Source organism: Uloborus diversus, chromosome 9 (genome assembly GCF_026930045.1).
Source record: "Uloborus diversus isolate 005 chromosome 9, Udiv.v.3.1, whole genome shotgun sequence".
In the NCBI taxonomy this organism is placed as follows: domain Eukaryota; kingdom Metazoa; phylum Arthropoda; class Arachnida; order Araneae; family Uloboridae; genus Uloborus; species Uloborus diversus.
This window is the reverse complement of record NC_072739.1, coordinates 6,988,467-7,013,098: the sequence shown is the minus strand read 5'-3', so window position 1 is coordinate 7,013,098 and position 24,632 is coordinate 6,988,467. Positions and strand designations below refer to the sequence as shown.

General features: G+C 33.3%; 1 protein-coding gene across 1 annotated transcript in view; it reads left to right on the top strand.

Annotated features, from left to right (window-relative positions):
• The first annotated feature begins 1,553 nt into the window (after positions 1-1,553).
• Positions 1,554-24,632, top strand: part of LOC129229846 (presenilins-associated rhomboid-like protein, mitochondrial) — a 35,370-nt gene continuing 12,291 nt past the window's right edge. The window contains exons 1-7 of the mRNA XM_054864221.1: positions 1,554-1,668; positions 2,697-2,859; positions 10,734-10,868; positions 12,966-13,110; positions 16,049-16,198; positions 19,110-19,180; positions 23,168-23,269. Of these exons, the coding sequence (XP_054720196.1) occupies positions 1,628-1,668; positions 2,697-2,859; positions 10,734-10,868; positions 12,966-13,110; positions 16,049-16,198; positions 19,110-19,180; positions 23,168-23,269 (807 nt within the window). The 5' untranslated portion in view covers positions 1,554-1,627. The remainder of the gene's footprint in view (positions 1,669-2,696; positions 2,860-10,733; positions 10,869-12,965; positions 13,111-16,048; positions 16,199-19,109; positions 19,181-23,167; positions 23,270-24,632) is intronic.

Sequence of the window (24,632 nt, the reverse complement as noted above, 5' to 3'; positions counted from 1 at the left end):
GCGGCATTGCTTTCTTGGAGATGGCCAACCCTCAAGTATCAATATTTATTTACCATTCTACATTCTGTTCAATTGTACTAGAAAGTGTTTTTTGTATAGTATTAAAAAATAATAAAAGGGATCTCATTTGTTTACTTCTTAACAAAGCGTACTAAACATCAAAAATTCGAGAAATCTGATTTCCATAGTGGATGCAGAGAAATCGCAATCCTCAAAGTGAAGGCATCAAAAGTACAAAAACAGCTTGTAAAAGAAATATTTTTGATAAAATTATTTCAGAATTGTCAAATTTGAATCAAAACACTTCCTAAACTTTAGTTTAGTTACTGGTCTCAACACAAAAAATGCCTATTTGTGGTTCTACGCTCACTACAAGCTATATCTTATCAAACTTTATAAGGAACTTCTCACTTTAAACTTCTATGATAAATATGATAAACCACACATGAAACAATTATATGATTACATAATAAAAGAAAATATTAAAGTTAGGTCAAATTGAACACAGATTTGCATTCTTTTCTACAGCAAGGCAATGTACCATAACAAAAAAATTTCTACAAGATACAGAAATTTAACACTTAATTGTTTATAACAAGAAAAATATATTTTTGCACTTTTTATATGAAACTTTTTTAACTGACACACTGAAATCAGAGCTCGACCAAAGTCAGTGTTTGACACTTAAATTGTTTTGGTTCAATTTGAAGTAGTAAGGTCTCTGAAAAGATGTGATACACTCATGTATCGCAAACGTCACAAGATTTTAAAAATTTCTTAAAAAAAAAAGTCCTACAGTTTTGCTTCAATTAAATTATTCAAGCAAATCATAGTTAAATATGATTGAAATACTTTGTTAGTATTTGTCAACGATTTAGTGCTCAAAATGTTGGTGACGGTTTAAATATCTACGATATCGAAAAATAACGAATTGCAGCTGCAATGAGTTCAAAACTTATTAAAAGATCCTAAAATACTTCACTAAAACTTACGAATTCGGAGCAGGAACACTGATTTCCAGCCTTGTTTATATCTCCTATCCATGGCTACGGCTGGCTCCGTGAACGCCGATCTGTCCGATGCTTAGTGAAGGAATCGTTATTTCTTTTTACAAGCACTAAGCACTCAAGACAAGTAATTTTTTTCTGGCGATAAAAGTTCAAACTAAGGGAACCCTACACAACGAGAAGACCACGTGATATGACGTCAGAAAACTATCACGTGACATCACGTGATCATGAACTAGCCAATCAGATTTGCGTATTTCCGAGTTCCTAGTGAACTCTAATGACATGTAGACTATTCAAGAACTACAAGCTGTTGCCAAAACCTTTTTACTATTTAAAAAAAACTATGGTTACTTTTTTTTTTTACTTTTATATACAGAAGAAATATTATCAGAATAGAAAGAATTCAAAGTACTTTTTCATATATAACATAAAAAATAACAGCAAAGGGTTTTTTTCTTTAAAATTCGAGGAATTCTGGTGCAGCAAAAGCTTTGTTCACGGTTTAAAAGCATACTAACTACTAACTGTTCATTTAACTGCATTCTGCAAAATTGTAAACAATCTAATGATGTAATCGAGGTTTTGAACGAAGTATTATTTGTGAACCTTAAATTAAAATGATTTCTTGTTTGCATTCACGTCAGTTGTGTCAGATACGGTAACATTGACGTGAAAAAATTATTGCATTATTCCGTATTGTTTCAGTGACTAAAATGTTTCCGAAAACTTATTTTCCCTGATTTGTTATAAACAATTGTTTTAGTATGTTAGTACTAATTATAAAAGTATTCGTAAAATCAATCATTTTTTTTTTTAAATTTCTTTTAATACTATTCAGATTTAATTGTAAAACGCTGTCATATCGAGCTGTAATAAAAGTTTAAAAGTAATGTACCAAGCATGGGAATCCTGCGGCCTCTTACGGCATCGGGCAAAGTTAGTGGTGACGAGTTTTTATACATCTTGGAGCCATAGCTATTCTAAAAGTTCTATTTGAATATGAAAGTTCCACAATTTGATTGAATTAGGCCATCAAAAATCATTAATAGGGCCATTAAAATTTAGAATATCCTTCAATAAAATGAAAAAGCCATTATAAATAAGATTCAAAGTTCCATCAAACTAAAATACGTCTTTAACTAAATTTAATTTCGTTTTATACTTTATTATGTGTAATGACATTGCCGCAACCCAGCCCTTATATGTTTTTTTTTTCTCTCAGTTTCTTTAGTGACCTTACTTATCCTTTCAATTTGCAAAAATATATTCAGTTATCCAAACATATACATTTAGTATTGGTGCAGTAATTTTTCATTAACATTATTACTAGATTTGCAGGCAATAAAATCATAATTACAGTTGTTGTTTTTTTAGTCTGGAAATATTTTAAAAGTAGCATAATAAATAAAAACAACCCACCTGAAGATGCTGCTCAGGCAGATAACTGATGTGGCATTTCAGTGAAAACAGGTTCCCTACCCATGTTTCATAGAAAAAAATGGGGGGGGGGGGGCGGCAATTATGTTTTTATTGCATGTATTATAATTGTTATCATAAATATTAACTTCTTCATTACATCTTCTTTAATATAAGTTTTGTTGAAGCTTAGTTATGACTTTTGAAAAAATAGCTTTTTGAAAAAAAAATCATTTTAAAATTGTTATTGTAACATGCATTTCTTTACAGTAGCAACAAGTTTTCAAGCCTTGTGAAAGGATTCAACAGAAATTCAAGAAATTCTAAATGGCCTGCTATAAAAAACAGCGAAATGTTTATAGCTACCTCGGAGTCAGTGAGCTCCAATGTTGGAATGAAAAGTCTTATCAAGCCTTTCATTTTCACTGTTTCTGTAAGTGTGAACAACAAAATCTGAACATACTCATTTTAAAAAGTGAAATTGCTTAAACAGTTCTCATTTATGTTCTGTTATTGAAGAGGATTATTTACATATTTTGGTTCATGCTTTGTCATTATTACTGTATTTTGATTGTAAAGTCTCAACTCCTTTCCAAAATTTAAAGTTTTAGCACTTGTATTTTGTGTATTTTTCCTTGAAAGACAGAAATTGCAGCATGTTAACTTTCACTGAAGGTATTTGGTCATTTTCCGATGTTGGTATGTGAATGTTGATATTCACCAACTAATGGCAATATTCAGAGGCGTCCACCTGAAAAGGACATGGCGCAGACTGCGACGTTGAAATTTTTAGGGGGTGGGGGGTAATATCCTCTTTTTTTGGGGGAGGGGATCCCTGCTCTTAGAGGGGGTAGGAACACCTATAATATTTACCAGATTTCAGACTTTCATAGCCACTTATACAGAGGTGTCCTCAGGGCTGGATTTAGGGGAGGGCAGGCGGGGCTACTGCCCTTGGGCCTCCACAACAAAGGGACCCCCACAATAACATTTTTACAAAATATCCTAACTTTCACGGGTCGAAAATATTGGATATATACATATATATATATCAAAATATTCGGATATATATCAAAATATCGGATATTTTCGAAAGTATGATGATCTTTTCGAACCTTGACTAGGGGCCTCCACTCCTTCGTTGCCCCGGGGCCTCCACACTTCCAAATCCGGCCCTGGGTGTCCTGCTCAGAGGAAGGTCTTGACGCAGACTTCTCCATTGAAATTTTTAGGTGAGGTTTTTTCAGGGGTAGTTTTCTCTTTCTTCGGGAGGCTCATGTTCTTTGAGAGGTTTCTGTTTCTTTTTTTTGGGGGGGAGGGGGGGCGGGAATTTCCGCTTAATACCTAGTTTTCTTTTGTCAGTCAAGAATATCTCATGAGAATTTAGCAGTAAGTTATCACCACCCCCAAGCCAGTGCTAAAGAAGGTATTGCATTTAATGACAGCCCCGCTTAATTGGGTAACGGATATACGAATAAAACCTCTCACCAGGAAACATCACGATCAAGGAAATTCAAAAAAATTCCAAATTCATGGCATTCGACAGAGCATTGGAAAACATGTTTATGGCACTGAAACTACGTGCCCTCGTGACCACGTTATCGAAATATGATGTCTTAAAAATTGCCGAAATTTTTAGTAAAGTCGCCAAATTTAGCGAGTTTTGTTCAGAAATGGAAGGTACGGCGCGAATTCAACATCTGCATCTGACAAGACATTTCACTTCCATATTTGGTCACCACCAAAGCGCATGAGAAATATCGCATTAATTCTTTACTCGGGGTGACTACCATGGCGCGGGGTGTCGTGGCGGCATTGAAATTTTTAGGGGCTTGTGTTCCGGGATATTAACGTGCAACTGTATAGGGGAAAACGCCACAGCCCGAAATATTTGTTTTATTTTATTGTAAAAACAATGGAATTTTTTGTTATTCTTAAGACTGTTAAAAAACTGATGTTTAAAACTTTTATGCTTCTGCGGGTGAAATATTTCCACTGAAAGAGTTTTTTCGATGATGAAACTGTTTTGAAAAAAATATGATAACCGTAGAGAAACGGTAAACACACTTTAAAGTCTTTTTTTTTTTTTGAAAAGTCGTAAATCTGAAGTCTTCAACAGTATCTAAATACGAAGAAAACGACATTTTTAAAGATTTCAAACCATGTTCTCAAATTTAAAAAAAAAACGATTTCTGTCAGTTATTTCCAGTGTGTTTTTCGTTATGTGTATCGTTTTCAAGTTATGTGTAAACCCTCTAACAAGTCAAATAAAAAAAAACTGTATTAATTTTTATTTTGCTTGTATTTGAATTCCCTTTTAACGTGAAGCATAATTGGTAAAAGAGAATTCAGTATTTTTAAAAATGACTAAATAACATGCAATATGATGTGCATTTACGTTATAGCGACTTTCAGTTGCAGTGACAGACTTTTTCGAACTACAGGGGTTGTTGTAATGAGCGTCGACTATAAAATTTTTGATAAGAATCTGTTATGAAGTAATTTCCGACATCGTTAGTTTTGCTGTGCAAATTTTTGACATTTACTATCCGTTGTTTTCTTTTTTTTAATTATTATTTTTTTCGATTTTAAATTAAACATTTTCGCTAGCAGTGGTCAGACAATAAAACTTCATGAATGATAATAACTTTTGAAAAAATAAATAAGAGCTGGGATACTACAATCCATGATCATGTTCTTTCAACATCAAAAACTATCCATTTTTTTTCAATATATAAGCTTTAATAAGCATGTTTTTTTTTATTTATTCATATTAATTCTTGTACATAATTATTAATTACTTACAACACATTTCATTACAAGAGTACTAACTTAAATTAGTTAAGTAAAACACACTTGAAATGCACTTAAATTCTGAAATGCATTATTATCACGATTACAAAGTTAAATCCTACATTCAATTTCGTTATAAAGTTGTAGCTCCTCTGGATAAAGCTCACTAGTTTCCATTTCACAGGCTTCATAGTTACTTTTTAATTTTACCCACACAAGTAAAGGGTTAATTCGAAACATCGTTTACGCGCTTTGCAGATGACCAGAAATGGAAATGAGAGTCTTGCTAGACGCAGGCGATGAAATCACGTGGTATTTTTCATTTCTTGCCAAGTCTTTAAATTTGGCGAATTTTCGTAAGATTTCGACAGACTTTGACCCTCCATATCTCAAAAACAAAAGGACGAGGGCACACAATATTTGGGTCAAATTTTTTTCTAAAGATACTCTTTCGAATGCGACCATTTTTAACTTTTTTCATGATTACTGAACTCGTGATGTTTCCTGGTCAGAACCAAATATTTCCCCATAGACGCAATATGCAGGCCTGTCATTTAGAGGACACAGGAGGGGCAATTGTCCACCGTTTCTTGGATTTAGGAAATTAATGTATTTACATGCATGTGGGCATGTTTTTTCTTGTTTTTGATATAATATTTATTTGACAGGTAAAACCCAAAATACAAATACAAATACAAAAGTGACGACCAGCAACAGGCTCTGGGCCCAGCTAGACTGGTCCTAGTGCCATTAAAATGAACTGCTCTCTATAATTTTTCTGCTTTCACGTACAAAACCAAAGGTTATTCATCAAAATTGGTTCCTAACTAGGAACTTAAGAAAATTTTTCTGGAGATTGAATTAAAAAAAATGCTCTAAACACTTGGGGTTCTCGTAAAATAATTAAAAAATTGCTGGTTACAAAGATAAACATGCCTGCTGCATCCAGCTAGTTCGCCTTTTTCATACCAAGCGGTCTTTATCGAATCATGCATAAATTAGGATGATTCATAGTGCACCATTGAGTTCTTGTCAAATTTTAATTTTTCAAAAGAGACCAGCTGTATTTTTTCAGGATAATATTTTTGCCTTTTTTTTAAATTGATTTTCATAGGTTAAAATATATAGTGTCAATAAAGACTTCCAAAAGGTTTATATTGGAAAAAGATAAAAAATTGGGTGAAAATTTTGTGGTACTTTTGTTAAAATGGGGATCTTGCACCAACTATCTGTCAATATCAGGAAGAAATCTAATAATTACTGGTCATCATTAGCTGAAAGGGAAGACATTTGATGTTGGCACGAAGTGCCCTCTTTATGTGCACTTTATTAGTTTCTATTTAACAATCATTTTTATAACATGCAGGATACATACATACAGACATGATAAAACTCATTATAATTTAATCAAGAATGATGAAAATAGGTTTTTGGGCTGTCAATGACTTTGTGGGTATGGGTGCATGTGCATTTAACAGGACGAAAAAATGTTGACATTCATTCTGGTGTAGGTAAAATAGAAATTTAGGCTGAAATTTGAATACAAATTTACTCATGATTACAATATTTCCTTTACTTCTATTCACAAAGAAGTGAAAATTGAAACGAGGTTGCCTTAACTAAAGCCCAGATCGTAGCTTAAGTAGCGACAGGTCCGCCATCTTGGTGCTAAGTGCTGCTTTCTTCCTATTTCTGCTCTGAAGTAGCGTGTGTTTCTTTTTGATTATGGTGTTACTTGATTGTGAATTAACATGGAATTGATAAGAAACCACAATTAAGAAGCAAAACTCACTACTTCAACATATCAGACATGGGCAGAAAGCATCGTTTAGCCCTAAGATGGTGGACATGTCACTACTTTATTTTACAACTAGGGGTACCCGCACGGCTTTGCCCGTAATAGAAAAATTAAAAGGTCTTTTGGTTCGCCTATATATTTACAAATAATGTATGGTGAATTTTCTCGCCAATTGACTAGTACCCATAGCTGCCAAGTGCTCTGTTTTTCCCGGAGTTTCTCCGATTTTTATTGCGTGCTCCGAAAATCCGATTTATTCCAAAAAACTCCGGTTTTTTGACTTTACTAGTACACTTTTTGATTTCTGAGGAAAAAGAAGAAATTTCCCTATCTTCGAAGGCAGGAATTGTGCACAAACACAACAAAAGAGAAGACAATTTGATGCTTTGGAAGCATTAGTATCAGGATAAACACTGAGGGGGAGCGTCAATCGGAGAACGTCGTTTTTTCATAGAGCATTTCAGCTACGTGTAAAACGTAGCCACCATGTTTGGTCATTCACAAGATGGAAGTAGACGATGATTAAGTGCCTTTGTTTTCAAAGACAAAGCAGAATTGGGTTTTTCTTTTAACTGGAAACTAATGAAAATAAGCAACATGTGCTGCAAAAAAAAAAAATTTTTTTTTTGGTTATTTTAAATAATTTTATTAAGAAATGAAAACAATTGTACTATTTTTAAAATTTCATCTTACCTTATTGCTTTGGACACGAATGTGCTAAATATTCTCAATTAAATTGTAGTTTCATGGGTTTTTTTTATTTTAAAATTATTTTCATGCAACAAATACAAAATTTTATATCTGAATTTTTGACTTAGTCGCCATATTTGGTCATTTGCGAGATTTAAGTACTCAAGACTCGTAAGTGGCCAAGTTTTCAAAATCGGAACTAGATGTTTATTGCAATGTAAACTATTGAAAATAATGCAAAAAAAGCTGGGGGGGGGGGGGGGGTTTCGGAAAATTCGTAATTTTTTTTTCTTAAAATTTAAAACTTTTTCTCTTAAAATTCAAAATTATTTCTAAAGCAATGATGATAAAATTTTATTTTATCATCATTGCTTTAGACACTAATATGCTAAAAACTGACTATTTCGTCTAAATTTTAGTTTTTTAAGGATTATTAATTATTTATAATTACTTTTAATGCAAAAAATTCAGAAATCTATCATCTTAAATTTTTCCCGTTGTTGCCATGTTTGGTCATTTGCAACATGGAAGTAGACTAGTCTATTAATAGCCTAAGTTTCCGAAAACAGAATTGGTTGTTTGTCTCAATGCAAACTATTAAAAATAACAAAAGGCAAAAAGTTATGGTTTTTTTTTTAAATTATTTTCTTGAAGGGGAAATTTTATCTGTATTTGATCCTCTCTCATTGCCTTGGAGGTTTTGCTATAAACTAAAACTATTTCATCGAAAATAAAGGTTCCTGCTGACTTCTTATTTATTTATTTGTTTTTTGGGTTTTTTTTTTAGATAATTCAGAAAACTTTTACACTAAATTTTCCATGTGCAAAAAAAAGTATTGAATAACTCTCTTTTAGAATGTGCAAAGAGAGAGAGTCCTATTCATCTATTTTTCTTATGAAAGTTGTAAAAACTGCCCCCCCCCCCTCCAGTTTGTATTTCAAAACTTTGGCGACAGTGGTGGCCATCCCCAAAGCAGAATACTACTAAATTTGCGACGTACGTCGCAGAACAGGTGCCTGAGCCGCAGAACAATTCTGTGCAAATGTGAGAGGAAAACTCAGACAAATTTTCTGCAAAATTCTACAGATTTCTGTGAAATTCCTGTAGAAAATCTACAGAAACTGCAGTTTTCCTACAAATATCTTCCAACTCAAGATAGAATTGTGCAAAAATTCTGCAAATTTCTTTAAATTAGAAGAAAATCTAAAATTCTAGGAAATTACGACAATTCGGCGGAAAGCTCGCGAAAAATATTGAATTTGAAAAGTTATCTGCAGGAACTTTAGTTTTACTTTAAGGGGCTTAAAGAAATCTGCAGAGTTAGTGCTAAATTCTACATTGAGTTAGAAGATATTTGTAGAAAATCGGCAGTTTCTGCTGATTTTCGTCAGAAGTTTCATGTTCTCAATCTCAAAAGATTCTGATTTTTCTAGAGTTTTTGCTTCCCCTTTTCCTTATTTTCCCCAATGGATTGTTACCACAGCAACTTCCTCCATAAACGTATGTTTTGGAAACATGCCAACATTGAAACACGTCCATCGCCAAAACTTGCATGTCTTGTTTGAGGTTTCAATCTTCTGGCATGCTGAAAATATTTGAATTGTTTAGAAAGTTTTGAAGTGCTTATTATAAGCTACCCTAATTCGATTCAGTTTATTTATTATTTTAGTAATTCACTTTGTTTTAATTTCTCCTTCATGCCATGTAAAATCCCCCCCCCCCCCAAAAAAACGTGGTTTGACGCCTAGGTTCAGATTTTTATAAAATTTTGTATCTTTGCGTTTTTTATGCATTTGAGAAAGCATATAAAATGTTTTTGGAGAATCTTAATCGGTTTAGGTTCCACAGAAATGCATAGCAACAGTGCAGTTTAAAAATTGAAGAAAAAAAAATCCTCCAGTTCAAAATGATTTTGGTTTAGGGCTCCAGATTTGTGGAAAAGGATGCTGGAAGTACTTGCAGAACAATTTTGTCAACTGATTTTGCATTGCAGAACATCGTCAAGTATTCTGCTTTCGGGGTGGCCACTAAGTTTTTGGAGTCTAGTGGCCACTGGCCAATTAGAAAATTTCCGAGTCTTGACCTTTACCATGAAGTTGTTTTACTTCCAAGTATAAGAAGTAATTGTGTTTTAATCTTCAATATGTTCTTATGCAATGCATTTTCAATGCATATAGGATATGTATAAAAGACTATTTTTGAATAGGAGCATGATTTCGTGCTCCTATTTTAACCCTCATTGCTCCTATTTTTACCCTTAAGTGCTCCTATTTTTTTTATCTTGAGGTTGGCAGCTATGAGTACCCATGTTACGGTTCCATGTTATAATAATTTCGTATCTCACCAATTGGCTTGTGCCCATGTTACGGTTCCACGTTATGATCATTTCGTATCTCGCCAATTGGCTTGTGCCCATGTTACGGTTCCACGTTATGATAATTTCGTAATTTACTCGCCCATCTTATGATATTTTTGTTCTTAAAATTGGAATAGAAAAAGAACCACATCGAATGTTCGAAAAATCGCTTCAAGGTGCACACCCCCATGCTACAAACTAACTTTGTGCCAAATTTCATGAAAATCAGCCAAACAGTCTAGGCGCTATGCGCGTCACAGAGATCCAGACATCATCCGGACAGAGAGACTTTCAGCTTTATTATTAGTAAAGATTGAGGCAGTGAGAAGCAAAGGGATGCAAGTGAACATTTCCAAGTTTTGAGTAAAACGCGTATAAAAATTACGTCTTAGGTAGGCTTTCATTGAATTTTTTTTAAAATCATGCTATACAGCAGCACCTACCAGGGCTACTAGTACCATCCCTTGCACCAAGACAGAGGAGAGGTTCACCTACCATCTGTACTGGTTATCTCCAAATTTTTAATTTTGCCACTTACATCTCTTTGCTTCTCACTACCTCAGTTCAGGGTTTAAGTCTTGATAAGTTTATCGCTTAAAGTAAATTAGTAATTGTAAAAATGTTGTGTATTTTAACAATTTTGTTAGTTGAAAGTTTTTTCTCTTCCAGTTCAGTGGTTCCTGCTTTGTTGCAGCTTCTATTTGGCAATATGAAAACATGCGAACTTATATGAGACGTTTTTCAAAAAGTTCTCTATTTGATTCTCATGTTCCCAGATATAAAAGAGGTGAAATTCGAAGACAGGTAAGCAATGGCAATAGTTTAATATTCTTCATGATCTGTTTAAGTTGGTATTTTTGTTAGGTTTCAGAAAATGTATATAGTACAGCAATTTTTTTTTAATGAAACGAAAATTTTTGCTTTAATTTTCCTACACTATTGTCTTTTGAATTCGAAATTAAGGATCCAAAATGATTTTATTCCAAACTCAGTTATCTATTTCTTTTTCTGACCTTTTTCATGTCTGAGAGTCATCAAAAAAATTATTTACATTGCTTGAAAAACAGAGGCGCAGGAATTTGTTTAGTAGTATAGCATGAAAATATTTTAATGGTTGTGACAGATTGGTGAAAAGACTGACAATGTAGGTAATCCTTACACTGTTATGGAGCTTGCCACACCAGGTTTGGAAGACTATTGAAAGCTATATTACTGGATAAAATAAATTCATGAACCAATTTGTGATTCAATGTAATCATCATGTCTTTCAATGTAATCATCGACTTTATTTAAACATTTTTCAAAGTCTAGTGTTTTTTTAATGCCTTTATTAAAGAATTCGGATTCAATGTCCAACAACAAACTTTGGGTTAAAGTATCCATCTTTTGCATAAATTGTTCTACCGAATCCTTGCCGAGTTCCTTACCAATAATAAAATAGACCACAAAGTTACTTGTTTTTCTTCTGTTTCTCTTTTTTTTTTAAATTACTTTTGTCATTGGGATTTTTTAAATTTTTTTAAATGTATCTTTTTTCCTGTTTTCAATGGGGTCGTTTCCGAAGTTTTAAAAGTATTTTTTTCTGAAAGAGCATGCTTAAAAACATAGGATCTGATCTTTTTTTAAATAATTTGACTGTTAAAAAAATATTTTAATCGATGCGCTTTCATTGTTTACGTTTCTGCCTATATCATCACAATTAATGAAATGCGATTCACACAGCACAATATTTAATTCTCTTCTTTTCTCACATGTACTGGCAACGATATGGTTGATAACAAGCAGAGAGTGTAATATTTATTTCGCTTCTTGATTATCATAATGTGGAAAAGCGTAGACAGATGCGCCGAAGTACATTATTTGTGAGGTCATAAAGACCATGCCTTATTTTCAAAATCGGAACTTTAAAAAATTAATTAAAAATTAAGCGTTGGGAAAATAAAAGTATTTTCTTGCTCCATGTGTTTTTTTTTTTGCTTATTCTATCAATTTTAGGGCATAAAAGTAGTACTTTTGACTGAATGAAACAACCCCATTACCAGTTTTTGTTTTTTAGTTTTTCTTCCTTCTATTTTTGCATCCTTGACAGGATCAATCTACTATCTTTTGTATTCTTAATGGGAGTTGAAATGTTCACCCGCAAAACGTTTAGCAATGGTCTGTAAAATGCATGTAAAATTTTGTTTGGTTGTTGTTGTGTCCATGGACATTAAATTTTACCAAAGGTCTTGATCACAGCTTCAGCCAGTATCGATGCATCAGGACTGTAGAAGGCTTCTTGTAGCAACTCGCTGAGCGGAGCCATTGCTCAGAAAAAAAGAAAATGTCTTACGACTGTACACCGACTAATGCATATAATTTATTTCTGATGAATTATATAACTGTAAAAGTAGCTAACAGAAGAAAAATGAGTAAAACAGCTAATGCTAAATTAACTCCACTAACCTCTAAAATTGACAGAAATGTAAAACAAAATATTAGAAATAAATAATAAAAAAAACCTTAATTTTAAATCTACATATTGTAGTTATAATATAAGAAAATAAAGAGTAATTTGAGGATGCATTTACTATTTTGAAGACTTTAGTGCTAATTGAAAATATCGGATATGTATCATAATATCCGATACATATCAAAATATCAGATATTTTCAAAAATATCATATTTTTGAACCCTGATTTCAATACATATAAGTATAACTTTGATTGAACGATACCTGATTTAACGATTTCCCCAATTTAAAGATATATTTTACTAGGCCGGATTTGGCTGCATTGAATGTTTATGTTCCCTGATTTGATGATATCCTTGATTTAACGATAACTGTTTCCAGTCCATTGACAATCGTTAAATCGGGGTGGTACTGTTTCTAAGCTATTATGTTCAATGTGTCTTTTTTAGCTTCACACTTGGTGGCACAACCAGTCAGAGGGACAGAAAGTAGCCTCCTGTATCATTGGTATCAATCTGTGCGTGTTCCTGCTTTGGAAAGTACCTTACTTTTTCCCTACTATGGGGAAATATTTCTGTTCAAGTCCTGCTTTAAGTATGTTAAAAATTTCCTATGCATCTAATATTTAGAATGAAGTATTCTTATAAATGAAATGAATGTGATAGATCTTAACAGTTTTGAAAACTAATTGAGCTTGGAATTTTGAAAATGGTAAAGAACTGGAACACTTTGAGTATTTTGTTCACTAATATCTTCTGTGCCTATCTCAGTTTTCTTGACTAAGAGCTCTGCAATAAATTCACTGAAAAATAGAATGATTCAAAACTTTTTACCGTATATACTCGCATATAAGTCGACCCCCCACCCCACTTATAGGCAGAGGCGGATCAAGTGAAGTGGGGCCCCTAAGCGGTGAAATTTTTGCCCCCCCCCCCAACTTAAGTTAAAAAAAGATAGAAGTTCCAATAAAATAGAAAATAAAGTTTTAAAAAAATTAAAGCAGTATTGTTACACAATAATTTTTATTTCAATACCTTATATGAATTTTCGTCGTGTTTTATTGGTAACAAAATCGTCTTTTTTTTTTACGAAGCGGTTTAACATTTCCTGCTCTATGTATAAAATAGCTAAGTTACTCAGTCTCTTTTCTCCCACTTTATTTTGTAAATAATTTTTTACTCTTTTCAAAACTGAAAAGGATTGTTCGCCAGATGCATTCGTCAGTGGAATTGTTAAAAAAATTTTAAAAAATGTTTCTATGATCGGAAATGTACAAGACATTCCTTTAGCTGTGATAAATATGATAAGAAAAGAGACCTAATTTGTCTGGAATTTCTGGTGTTGTTTTTAAGGTGTCTTCGTTTTCTTGGAGAAACATGTTAAAATGATAAAATTCATCTTCCAAAATGCAAACATCAAAATCATTTCTGTACATATCCTTCAAACATTTGAGTGATGCTTTTCTTTCTTCTGATGTCATGTTTGGATCAAAGATGATTCAAAATGGCTCTAGCACAACTTCATATTTTTGGCCTCTTCAAGATACAGATAACCTTAGAGCAGGAATTAAAATTATCTCTTCTCAATTGTTGGATATAATTTGAGGTTTATGGCCTACAGCTAAGCTGAAAATTAGGCAACTCATTTCCAACTAAAAATTTGAGGTAGTGGTCTGCCCGAAGAAAATAAAACATGAATCATTCTTTACACTGAAAAACATTTATTTGACACATATTGAAAATTGGTTACAACACAATGATTTGTTCCCCGGGAAAAATTAGAAAAAGAGATCTTACAATGAGTCCATGCATGGATTAAAAGTCCTGTTGGTGTTCCAAGGTGACGCCTCACCGGTCGTTGGACAGCATGGCAATTTCCACGAATTGCAGGCAAGTCGATTCACACCGCGTGAGCAACAGTTCACCACATCAGGGAAAGGTATACCAGGGATGGACGCGATCTTCTTCCACAGGAGAACAAAAGACCCACATCAGGGAAACTTAGAACTCTTTGCTTTTGTAGACGTCATCACAACACACGGGTTCCAAACTCAAAACAACATCAGTGCTTTTCCAGGAAAAACCAGACCTCACCAAGAGGCCAATAGCAAAAATTTAGGATGACATTTGACGAACACGTTCACGGGACACAGACAACACAAGACGAGGAGACGAGTAGAAGTAAAAAAACGAAGCGAAGCCCAAGCGATCGAGCTCCTGCCGGTCTGCGTATTTATAGCCAGATTCGGCCTTTCCAGAAACAATGTGACATTACCTAATTTGCATATTGCCAAAACAACACAACCCGGAGAAAACACAGCTTGCCGGTTGCACAATTCTTATTTAATTTGGCATTCAGCACTTAACACCTCAACATGATTTCATCACGTCATTGACACGTGCTCTTTCGGAAGTTTACCGACATCTGCCGAATGACAACAACCAATCATAGCATGCCGCATGTTTTTCAAACACTTCCGATTCAAACTCGGACATTTGAGTGTTGGCGGCAGGTGGATGGGATTCTTCGCGCAAAGTTTTCTCTCGGAATGGCAAAAGGTAAGTCACAAAATGATTTTTCTTTTAAACAATATTGGTGAAATCCTTCAAGAACCAAAAATAAAGGCATTTAGCCCAACATCAATGCAGATAACTGTGTCCGCGTGTAAAAAAAACAAATCTTGTTCGCTTAGTTATGGTGGGTAGTATCTAAAACCACTGTACTCTTGTTTCAGTTTCAAGCCGAACTTCGGGGCCTTGCCCCATCACGCGGCTGCATAGTCTGCTTATCGTTAGACTTGTCACTGCTTTTGGGAGACAAATGGCGTAAAAATCGAAAACTGGCGTATAAGTAGAGTCTCTACTTTTGGAAACCACTGGGAGCGTTTTGCTACTAATTTTGAATGTAAACGTTATAAAAAGAGAGAAATGAAATGTAAGAGTACATTTTTGTATTAAAAAACATCTGAGTTTTCTTCTTTGCACCAAAAGGGTTCACTTTTGCAATCACGATTTTTGTAAAGGGTTTGATTATAAGATACGATTTTTTTAATTTGTTGCTTTTATTTTGATTTTATATCAATAAAATTTAATGATGTAGGCATATTACATTATTTTTTTAAAAATGAGCATTATGTCGTGACTATCGGGAAAATTTGCGAATATGGCGATCCCCGCACTTTTCACTTATGTGGCCTTTTACTGTAATTATTTATTCTTTATTTCACAGTCAGACCATGTAATATCATAGCAGAATATTTAAGTATTTACTTCTTTAGTACCTACTCAAAAGGGATGGACTAAAATCAGGAAAGTGTTCACGTTTTCATGTGTTTTTTTCCCCGAAAAAATCGTGGAAAATTTTCAGAAATTCTCCCTTCCTTAAAGTTGACCCTATTTACTTGAACCCTCATTTTTTGTAATAAATATCTTGACTTATACGCGAGTATATACGGTAAACTTGAGAGTTGTATTTGTAAGCTTCTGTTTTCCCTTGAAATAACTTTTCATTTATTTTTTAATTTTTTATTTAGAATCTTCCTGTCTGCCAATGTTTTTATCCACCTTCAGCCATTATTCATTCCTCCACTTGGCTGCAAATATGTATGTGCTGTACAGCTTTTCCACTACTGCTATCACATATTTCGGAAAGGAACAGTTTGTTGCTTTGTATTGCAGTGCAGGTAAAGTATACACATTCTTAAGGGGTTACAGTACCTCAAAAATGATTTGTAACATATTTAACAAAACTGTGTGTTGGATAAGCGTTTTATAAGTTACTCAAATGTTTAGAGCATATTATACCTTTAAAAACCAAAAAATGTTTTTAATTACGATTTTTTACATAATTAATCACAGGAAATTTTCTAATGAACACAAAAGTAAATGAATGCACATATTTTTAGAGCTGATGATTGTGATCGTTTAGCAAAAAGCTGCTATTTTTTTAAATATATACGGTGTCTCCCAAAAGTGTCCGTACACCTTGAAATTTTATAGTAAAACCAAAATAACGCAAAACTGAATTCGAATATGAAGTCCAATTTTTTTTCACACCATTCCTATGCCATTCTAAATAAAACCAAGTAGTTTTTTTCAAAATATTGCGAAATTTTATTTTTGAAATTTGTCAAAAAATGACGAGACAGAGAAAAAATACGCCACAAAAGTCATCGTACACTGAAATATTTTCGAATAAATTCATGATTAAAATTATCATATGTGGTTTTTTTAATTATTTTTTTGCATTGTAATGACACTGTAAAGTCATTTGCCTTTAATTATTTGTTTATTGTTGCTTATTCTTTTAAAATGGCAGGCATGTGTAGAAAACAACAAACACGACTCGAAATTTGATTTTTTTTCCCTCACAGTAGCCATAAATTGTTTTGAAATGTCTCTAAATTAGTTAATCTATACCATTCTATAGTGAAATGCTTGATAAAATGCTTTAAAGGTCAACTGGCAAAGTTAGCAAAGTGTGATCGAAGGTTTACAGTTAAAAAAAATGTGAAAAATACACATTTGAGCGCTGAAAAAGTTTCTGCAGAATTGAATGAAACGTTTTACGTCTAATTTTCACCTAAAATTGTTCGCCAAGTTCTCTGATTAGCTGGATTAAAGGAGACTTCTTCCCACAGAAATTTTCTTGTAATAGTAAACTTACGCTTTCCATTGTAAAATCAATGATAAATAAGCTCAAAACGTTTTGGAATTACATCTTACTTATAGATGAAAATAAGTTCAATATTTTGGGTTAAATTGTTGTATAAATGTCAATAGAAGAAAAAATGAGGAATTTTGAGAACTTAGCTGCATCAGTTAATCAGGATGGTGAAGGTGTTCTTGTGTGAGGGTGCATAACAGCATCAGGAGTTGGAAATTTGAAATTTTTTTTATGAAATAATGAATTATGCTGTTCAGTTAAATATTTCAAAAAACAATTTTAAACTATTTGCCCAAAATTTGGCAATCGGAAACAACTTTGTTTTTTTTTTATCAAGATAACAATAAGAAGTACACGTTTGCGTTTGGTGCCTCAAAAATTGTCCTTAAACTTAGAAATATTTCCTCAATCGCCAGATTTAAACTTAATGGAACATATTTGGAGATATCTGGTGGCTAGATTACGAAAATACACCATTGAAACGAAATGCGAAATAGAAACAGTAAGACTCAAAGTGTGGCTGAACACTTACTCAGAAATTGCACAAAAAAAGAAAGAAAAAATAATGAAATCTATTCCCAGACTTTCAAAAGCTGTTGTTGATATTGCATGATATTCTACTAAATAATAATTTTGTAAAAAGTTAGATTATTTACTAATTTTTTGGCATTTTTTTCAAAGTGTACGAAGACTTTTGTGAGATAAAATTTCCGGCACTTTTCGGTTTTTGATATTTAAAAAATTAATTTTTAATGTTTTATTAAAAAATTTCGTGTAGTTTTGTTAAAAGTAGATCATAGATTTGATAATTAAATATCTATTCCGAAATATTAGTTCTACCCAATGCCATAGGGGCCTATTTCATTGAAAGTCGGTGTAGGGTCTCCCAAAAGTGAACGAGCACTTTTGTATATTAGTGCAAAAACAACAAAGCCTTAGAGATTTTAAAAAATTTAAATTTCCCTAAATTTTTTGAATTTTTATAAAAAGTAGGCAATATTTTAAAATTTTTAAAATAAATTATTGATTATAATATAAGTATACATGTTATGGTTTCAAAAAAAATAATAAAATTTACTTAAGGGTGTATTCTAGTCTAGAAATTCAAAAAAAAAAAAAAGATTTTTTTTCCCTTTCATGTTCTCACACAGTTTAGACTTTTAAAAATAAGTTTCTAAGAGAACTTATGGAAATTCAAATTATTTTTGGAGTTACAGTTAATTTTGTTAAAATAAACTCTTTTGCTGAAATGAGACTGCAAACTTTAAACGCGTTTTTCGCGAAACTAGTTTCTTCGATACGGTTGACAAGATATCTCAAACTCTAGTGCACCGATTTACTTGAAATTTGTCAGTCTTTCTTAGTACTATCAAAATTGTCTCAACGTAGAGGTTTTTGTATTTTTTTTATTTTTATTATTTTTTAAAAAGTACCAAATTTTAAAAAGAAGCCAAAAATTGAACTTTTTTTTTCAAAACAACGCCATTTGTGAAAAAAAAAATTATTTTCCAATCGGCTATGTCCAGACAATTCTACATCCTTGTTTAATAAGAAGTAACCTTAACTATATGTTTTAGATCACCTGGAGGATTGGAATCATGTCAACCAGGAGACCCCCCTTTTTTTAGAGTCCCCACTTTGCCAGCCTCCACCAACCTCAATTTTGATTTTTTTTTTTTTTTTTTTTTTTCAACTATTATGCATTTTTATGCTTTTAAAGTATCAATAAAAACACTGATAAAAATGGATATGAAAATTACCTTAAAATCAAGCCTCTAGACTAGAATACCTCCTTAAATTAAAAAAAAAATGTTTGGAAGGTAGTGTGACCCCTTAAGAAACTCCAAAGTAGATACAGTAGTTGGAATTCTGTTATTTCATTATAGTAATCCATGCAAATTTTAACTTACTTTTGAAAATCATTAAAGGTGTTATATCATCATTCACTAGCTATGCCTATAAAGTTTTTTCTGGACGGTTAGTTACATCTCTTGGTGCAGTAAGTATTCTTTCATTATTTTCAAGTAATTTCATACCTTTTCTTTGTATTCATGCCAATGTACAACATAGTTTTTCACTTTGCATTCAAAACTTGGTCCACATTCCATAAAGGTTTCAATCATTATTATTGAAGTTATTGCCGTCTAATTTAGTTTGTATATTTATATATTCAATTGATGTGGAATGATTTGAAAGCAAAGCAGTTTGAATGTTAATACATAGAAATATTTCCAAAAATATGAAATCTCTATTTCGGAGCATATAGGGGAGGGTGGCCCAAAGCGGGTAGGTTTTCGAAGAACGCTCGAAAATTGTAGCTTTTTAACTTTTATCGTAACAATTACGGTCTTATTTCCTAGCAGGGCTCTTGAACTTCAAAATAAAAAGTGATTTTTGTATTATTTTGAACCCAATATTTCTTTATTATCAAACTTTACAAACATTTGAAAAAACCGCTTTGCCCTGCTAGGGAGCCCAAAGTGGGTAAGATTAACTAATTGTGATTTGGTACATTTGCCAATCAAGTATGAAGTTATAAATGATTAAAAAAGTTGTCTAGCTACCTGCCATTATAAAAAAAAATTAATAAAACAGTTGTACTTCCAATTTAAAGTCAACACATTTGTTAATAAAACATAAAGAAATAACTGATCAAATTAATAGAGTAATTAATTTCCATCCTAAAAAATAACTTTTTAATGATTTACTTATCCTATTGAAACAGAAAATCTAAGTCAGCACATGAATCAAGAAATTATAAATAAATATATGATTAAATCCTATACCTGCTTTGCTCGACCCGCTTTGCCCAAAGGCATGTTTTTTATTTCAATAGTTATAAACTTAAATTTAAAAAAGAAATGAAATGATTATCGTAGTTTGTTGGTGGATGGTGTTAGAATAACGTAATATTATTAACAATCGAAAGAATAAGCTGGTCTTTGACCAATCACAAGTTACAAAACTTCATTTTTAAAAATAAATGTATCATTTTTATTACTTTAAGCATGGTCGCACCATGCTGCTTCATTGCTGCTTCACAGGGACTGATAAAAACTCTGGGGGTGTTCATGTAAACACGATATACATATGCATCACCGCTTACACACCGTGGGGGAGCATAGGAAGCACTACCCGCTTTGGGCCACCCTCCCCTACCTACAGCTTATAATTATAGTCGGTGCTTCATAATTGTATGTTCACTGGACTTTAAGAAATAAAACACATTCATAATTCATTATGTAACTATGTTCATTAAATATATATAAGCAAATATTTTGCTACCACCTGTTTAGGTGATGATATTTTTCTTTTACACTTGATGCACAGGGTCTTTATGATTGTTGCACACAAAACTTTATGCTCACTTTATTATTTAACTTAGATTCTAATTTTCCTTAATTTTACTTGTTTGTTTTACATTTTTCAAAACCTTTGATTTTTTTTTACTATACTTGTATGTGTCCCGTCATTTTTACTATTATCATAATTCTTTACATACTTATTGTAGTGCAGTACAACCTTGTTTATCCAGACTAACTGGGACCAAAGGCAATGCGGATAACAAATGAAAATCTGGGTAATATGAGAAGTAAGCAAAAACAATTTAAAAGAGCATACGTACCGTATGTTACAGTAAAATACAGTGCTTTGTAACGAATTTACACTGTATTGTTTCACGCAAACACTTTATCATCTATAGTTCAGCTGCAGTGGTGTCAGATTGACGCTGCAAGTAGACCTCGCTGTTTGTTAGGGTACTGTAATTTATTGCAAGATCTGTGCAGGAGTTATACATTTGATCAAAATCAGAAGCAAATGTTTGGGTTACTTATAGTTCAGCTGTTATTACAGCCGTCCCTCGTATAACACGGTACTTCTACAACATGGTTTCGATATTACATGGTACGAAATTTGAATTTAATGCTTCATGGTTTTGATACAACATGAATGTTATATTTATAAAAGATGGAATTTCACTTTTATTTAATACATTGTTGTGGAGAATTTCTAATCTAATAATATCTCCCCAATGTTTCTTTGATACTAGCAGAGTGAGTTCGGAAATAAGAACTTGACAAACTATTTCTAACTTTCATGAAGTTTATTTGAACGATAATGTAAATAGATAAAAACACGCTGTAAATGATAAAAATAAATACTAACAACATAATCTCTCCACATGCTACTTCTGCATGAGATAACTGACAGTGCAACGCAAACTGCATGACTATTGACTAAAAACTTTGATGAAGTAGACCCATCGGGAAATAAGCTAAGTCCAGCTAATCATCTTTACTAATAATAAAGCAGAAAGTCTCTCTGTCCGGAGGATGTCTGGATGTCTGTAGGATGTCCGTAGGATGTCTGTGACGAGCATAGCGCCTAAACCGTTGGGCCGATTTTCATGAAATTTGGCACAAAGTTAGTTTGTGGCATGGGGGTGTGCACCTCGAAGCGATTTTTCGAAAATTCGATGTGGTTCTTTTTTTATTCCAATTTTAAGAAAAAAAACTATCATAAATTACGAAATTATCATAACGTGGAACCGTAACATGGGCACAAGCCAATTGGCGAGATACGAAATTATCATAGCGTGGAACCGTAACGTCGGTACAAGCCAATTGGCGAGAAAATTCACCATACATTATTTGTAAATATACAAGCGAACCAAAAGACCTTTAATTTTTCTAGTACGGGCGAAGCCGTGCGGGTGCCACTAGTCTTCTTTACTAATAATAAAGCTGAAAGTCTCTCTGTCCGGAGGATGTCTGGATGTCTGGAGGATGTCTGTGACGCGCATAGCGCCTAGACCGTTGGGCCGATTTTCATGAAATTTGGCACAAAGTTAGTTTGTGGCATGGGGGTGTGCACCTCGAAGCGATTTTTCGAAAATTCGATGTGGTTCTTTTTCTATTCCAGTTTTAAGAACAAAACTATGATAAAATACGAAATTATCATAACGTGGAACTGTAACGTGGGTACAAGCCAATTGGCGAGAAAATTCACCATACACTATTTGTAAATATACAGGCGAACCAAAAGACCTTTTAATTTTTCTATTACGGGCAAAGCCGTGCGGGTGCCACTAGTTTCTAATAAAGGGCGAATGGCACGAACAAGCAGGTTCGAATGCCGAACGAGCGACCGCCTACCACGACGAGAGATGATCAAAGAGAGAGCGAACTAAAGCCGCGAGCAGTTTAAATATCCCCCCCCCCCCGGGTCATTAGCATATCCGAGTCACGTGAACGGACACATCGCTGCCATCGTTGAGCACACGTGCCATCAGATTCCTTCTAGAAGCTTTCTATGACGTCATCCACAACGGAGTTCCCGCCAAGGGTGGACGAAAGTGAAACAAACATTCGGTCGATTCGACCAATGTGAATGAGTGCTGATAAGATTCTTTTACCCCAGTCATGCAGAACGATTGGTAATACATTATAAGTAAGGAAAAACATTCTTTTACTATTGGTGTTGTGAGGTGATGAGATAGGATTATTTACTGTTGTTATTAACAGGCATTTATGCCTAACATACATTCTGTTAATTTTTGATAATATCTCGAAATACTTTGTTTTTATCAAACTTGGTTTCGATACTACAGGGTACACATTCCTTGATTTACATTATTTCCAAGTCTCGTATAACACAGTTTTGATATGATACGGAACATGGTTTTGATATAACACGATCCATCTTAACCTGATTTTTCTCATGCACATACATAATTAGTATTAAAAATAAGTAAAAATGTTATTTTTAAAAAAGTCTCCTATAACACGGTTTTGATACTACACGGAATGAATTAACTGTGTATACGAGGGACACCATCCCCCTGTATTTAAAATTATTGTTGTGAATTTTTAACTTTTTAATAACTCTACAAATTTGGTCCAAATAAACAAGGTTCTACTGTATATTAATGAGCATTCAGAGTAAAATGTGTTACAGTTGTGTCCTAATTTTCCTTTCTTGCTAGTCAGGTGCATTGATGGCCATTCTGTCTTCCATGTGCTTCCAATATCCTGATATTCCCCTTCAAATTGTGTTTTTCCCTTTCTTCACATTTTCTGCCGGTGCTGTAAGTGATTTAAAAAATTTGATTTGTCTCTTGTTTACATATTACATTTTAAAAAAAACGACTTCTTTTTTTGCCAATTTAATGATAATAGTGCCTTGGAGTAAGCAAAGAAACACTTTAAGTATTTCCACCCCTAGTTTGTTGCAAACTGAAGCAAAAAAACGTTATATAAGTACAGATAAATTTTCCCAATATTGGACATTTTAATGTGATTCAATGGTTAACTCTCTAAATGATGCCAATAGTGGATAAAATAACACCAGATTTGGAGAAGAAAAAAGTCGCTAAATTTGTCGCCAAGTTGGCAAAAAAACTTAGGCACCAAAAGCTTGGCGACGCATTGCCAAGTGTTTGCCAAATTATAACACCACTTGAGCTTACATTGAAATTAACAATGATTTCCCCCAAAAAAAGTGTAAATGACCCCCTTTGGAACATCCAAATGCAACTAAAAGGGAAAGTGCACAACTAGATCCCACTAGAAGTCTACATACCAAACTTCAACTTTCTAGGACATACCGTTTTTGAGTTATGCGACATACATGCACACATACATACGTACATATGGAGGTCACAAGAAAACTTGTTGAAAAAACTCAGGAATTGTCAAAATGGATATTTCGGGTGTCTATACGTTCTTAGGCATGTATCCACTTGTGGTCAGGTTGAGAAAAAAAAATCAATATTCATTCCAGGGTGAGCAAAATGAAAATTAAGGCCGATTTTTGAGTGAATTTTTTTTTTTTTTTTTTTGTGAATACAGTACTTCCTTTACTTTGTAAAAGGAAGTAAAAAGAAACCTAGTGGCTCAGTGGTAGCACCTTGCACTTCCACGCTGCAGTCCCGGGTTGAGCACGGTCGACTTGGCTGTTCATCCCATCAGTGGGTCGATGGGTCAATAAAATGAGTACCAAGTGTACTTGGGAACTAAACTCATGGTGTTCCTTGTTTGGCTGATCTCCTAACTGTAACATCTGCCTTACACCCCAGAGCACTCGATCAGGAAAACTGAGATGAGTACGGTAGGCCTTGGCCTTCATGGGCTGTTGTGCCAATGGGTTGGTTTGGTTTTTCAAAATAAATAAATAAGTAAAGCATAAGCATAAATGAATTCAGAATTATAAGACACAGGGTTAAAGCTGAGTTCTAAAGTTCTTTAGCCAAAAAGTTAAAATTGGAGGAAAAAAAGCTTTAGCACAATGCTTGTCAAAAGTTAATGAATTTGTGTACATATCTTTCTAAATGCCTCAGCATGTTCGATCACCAGTTGAAAACTACATTCAAAATTCCACCTTGACATCTTTAAAGAAATAAATACACAGTAGCTATTTTTATTTAAGTTTGATATAAAAATAATGGTTTA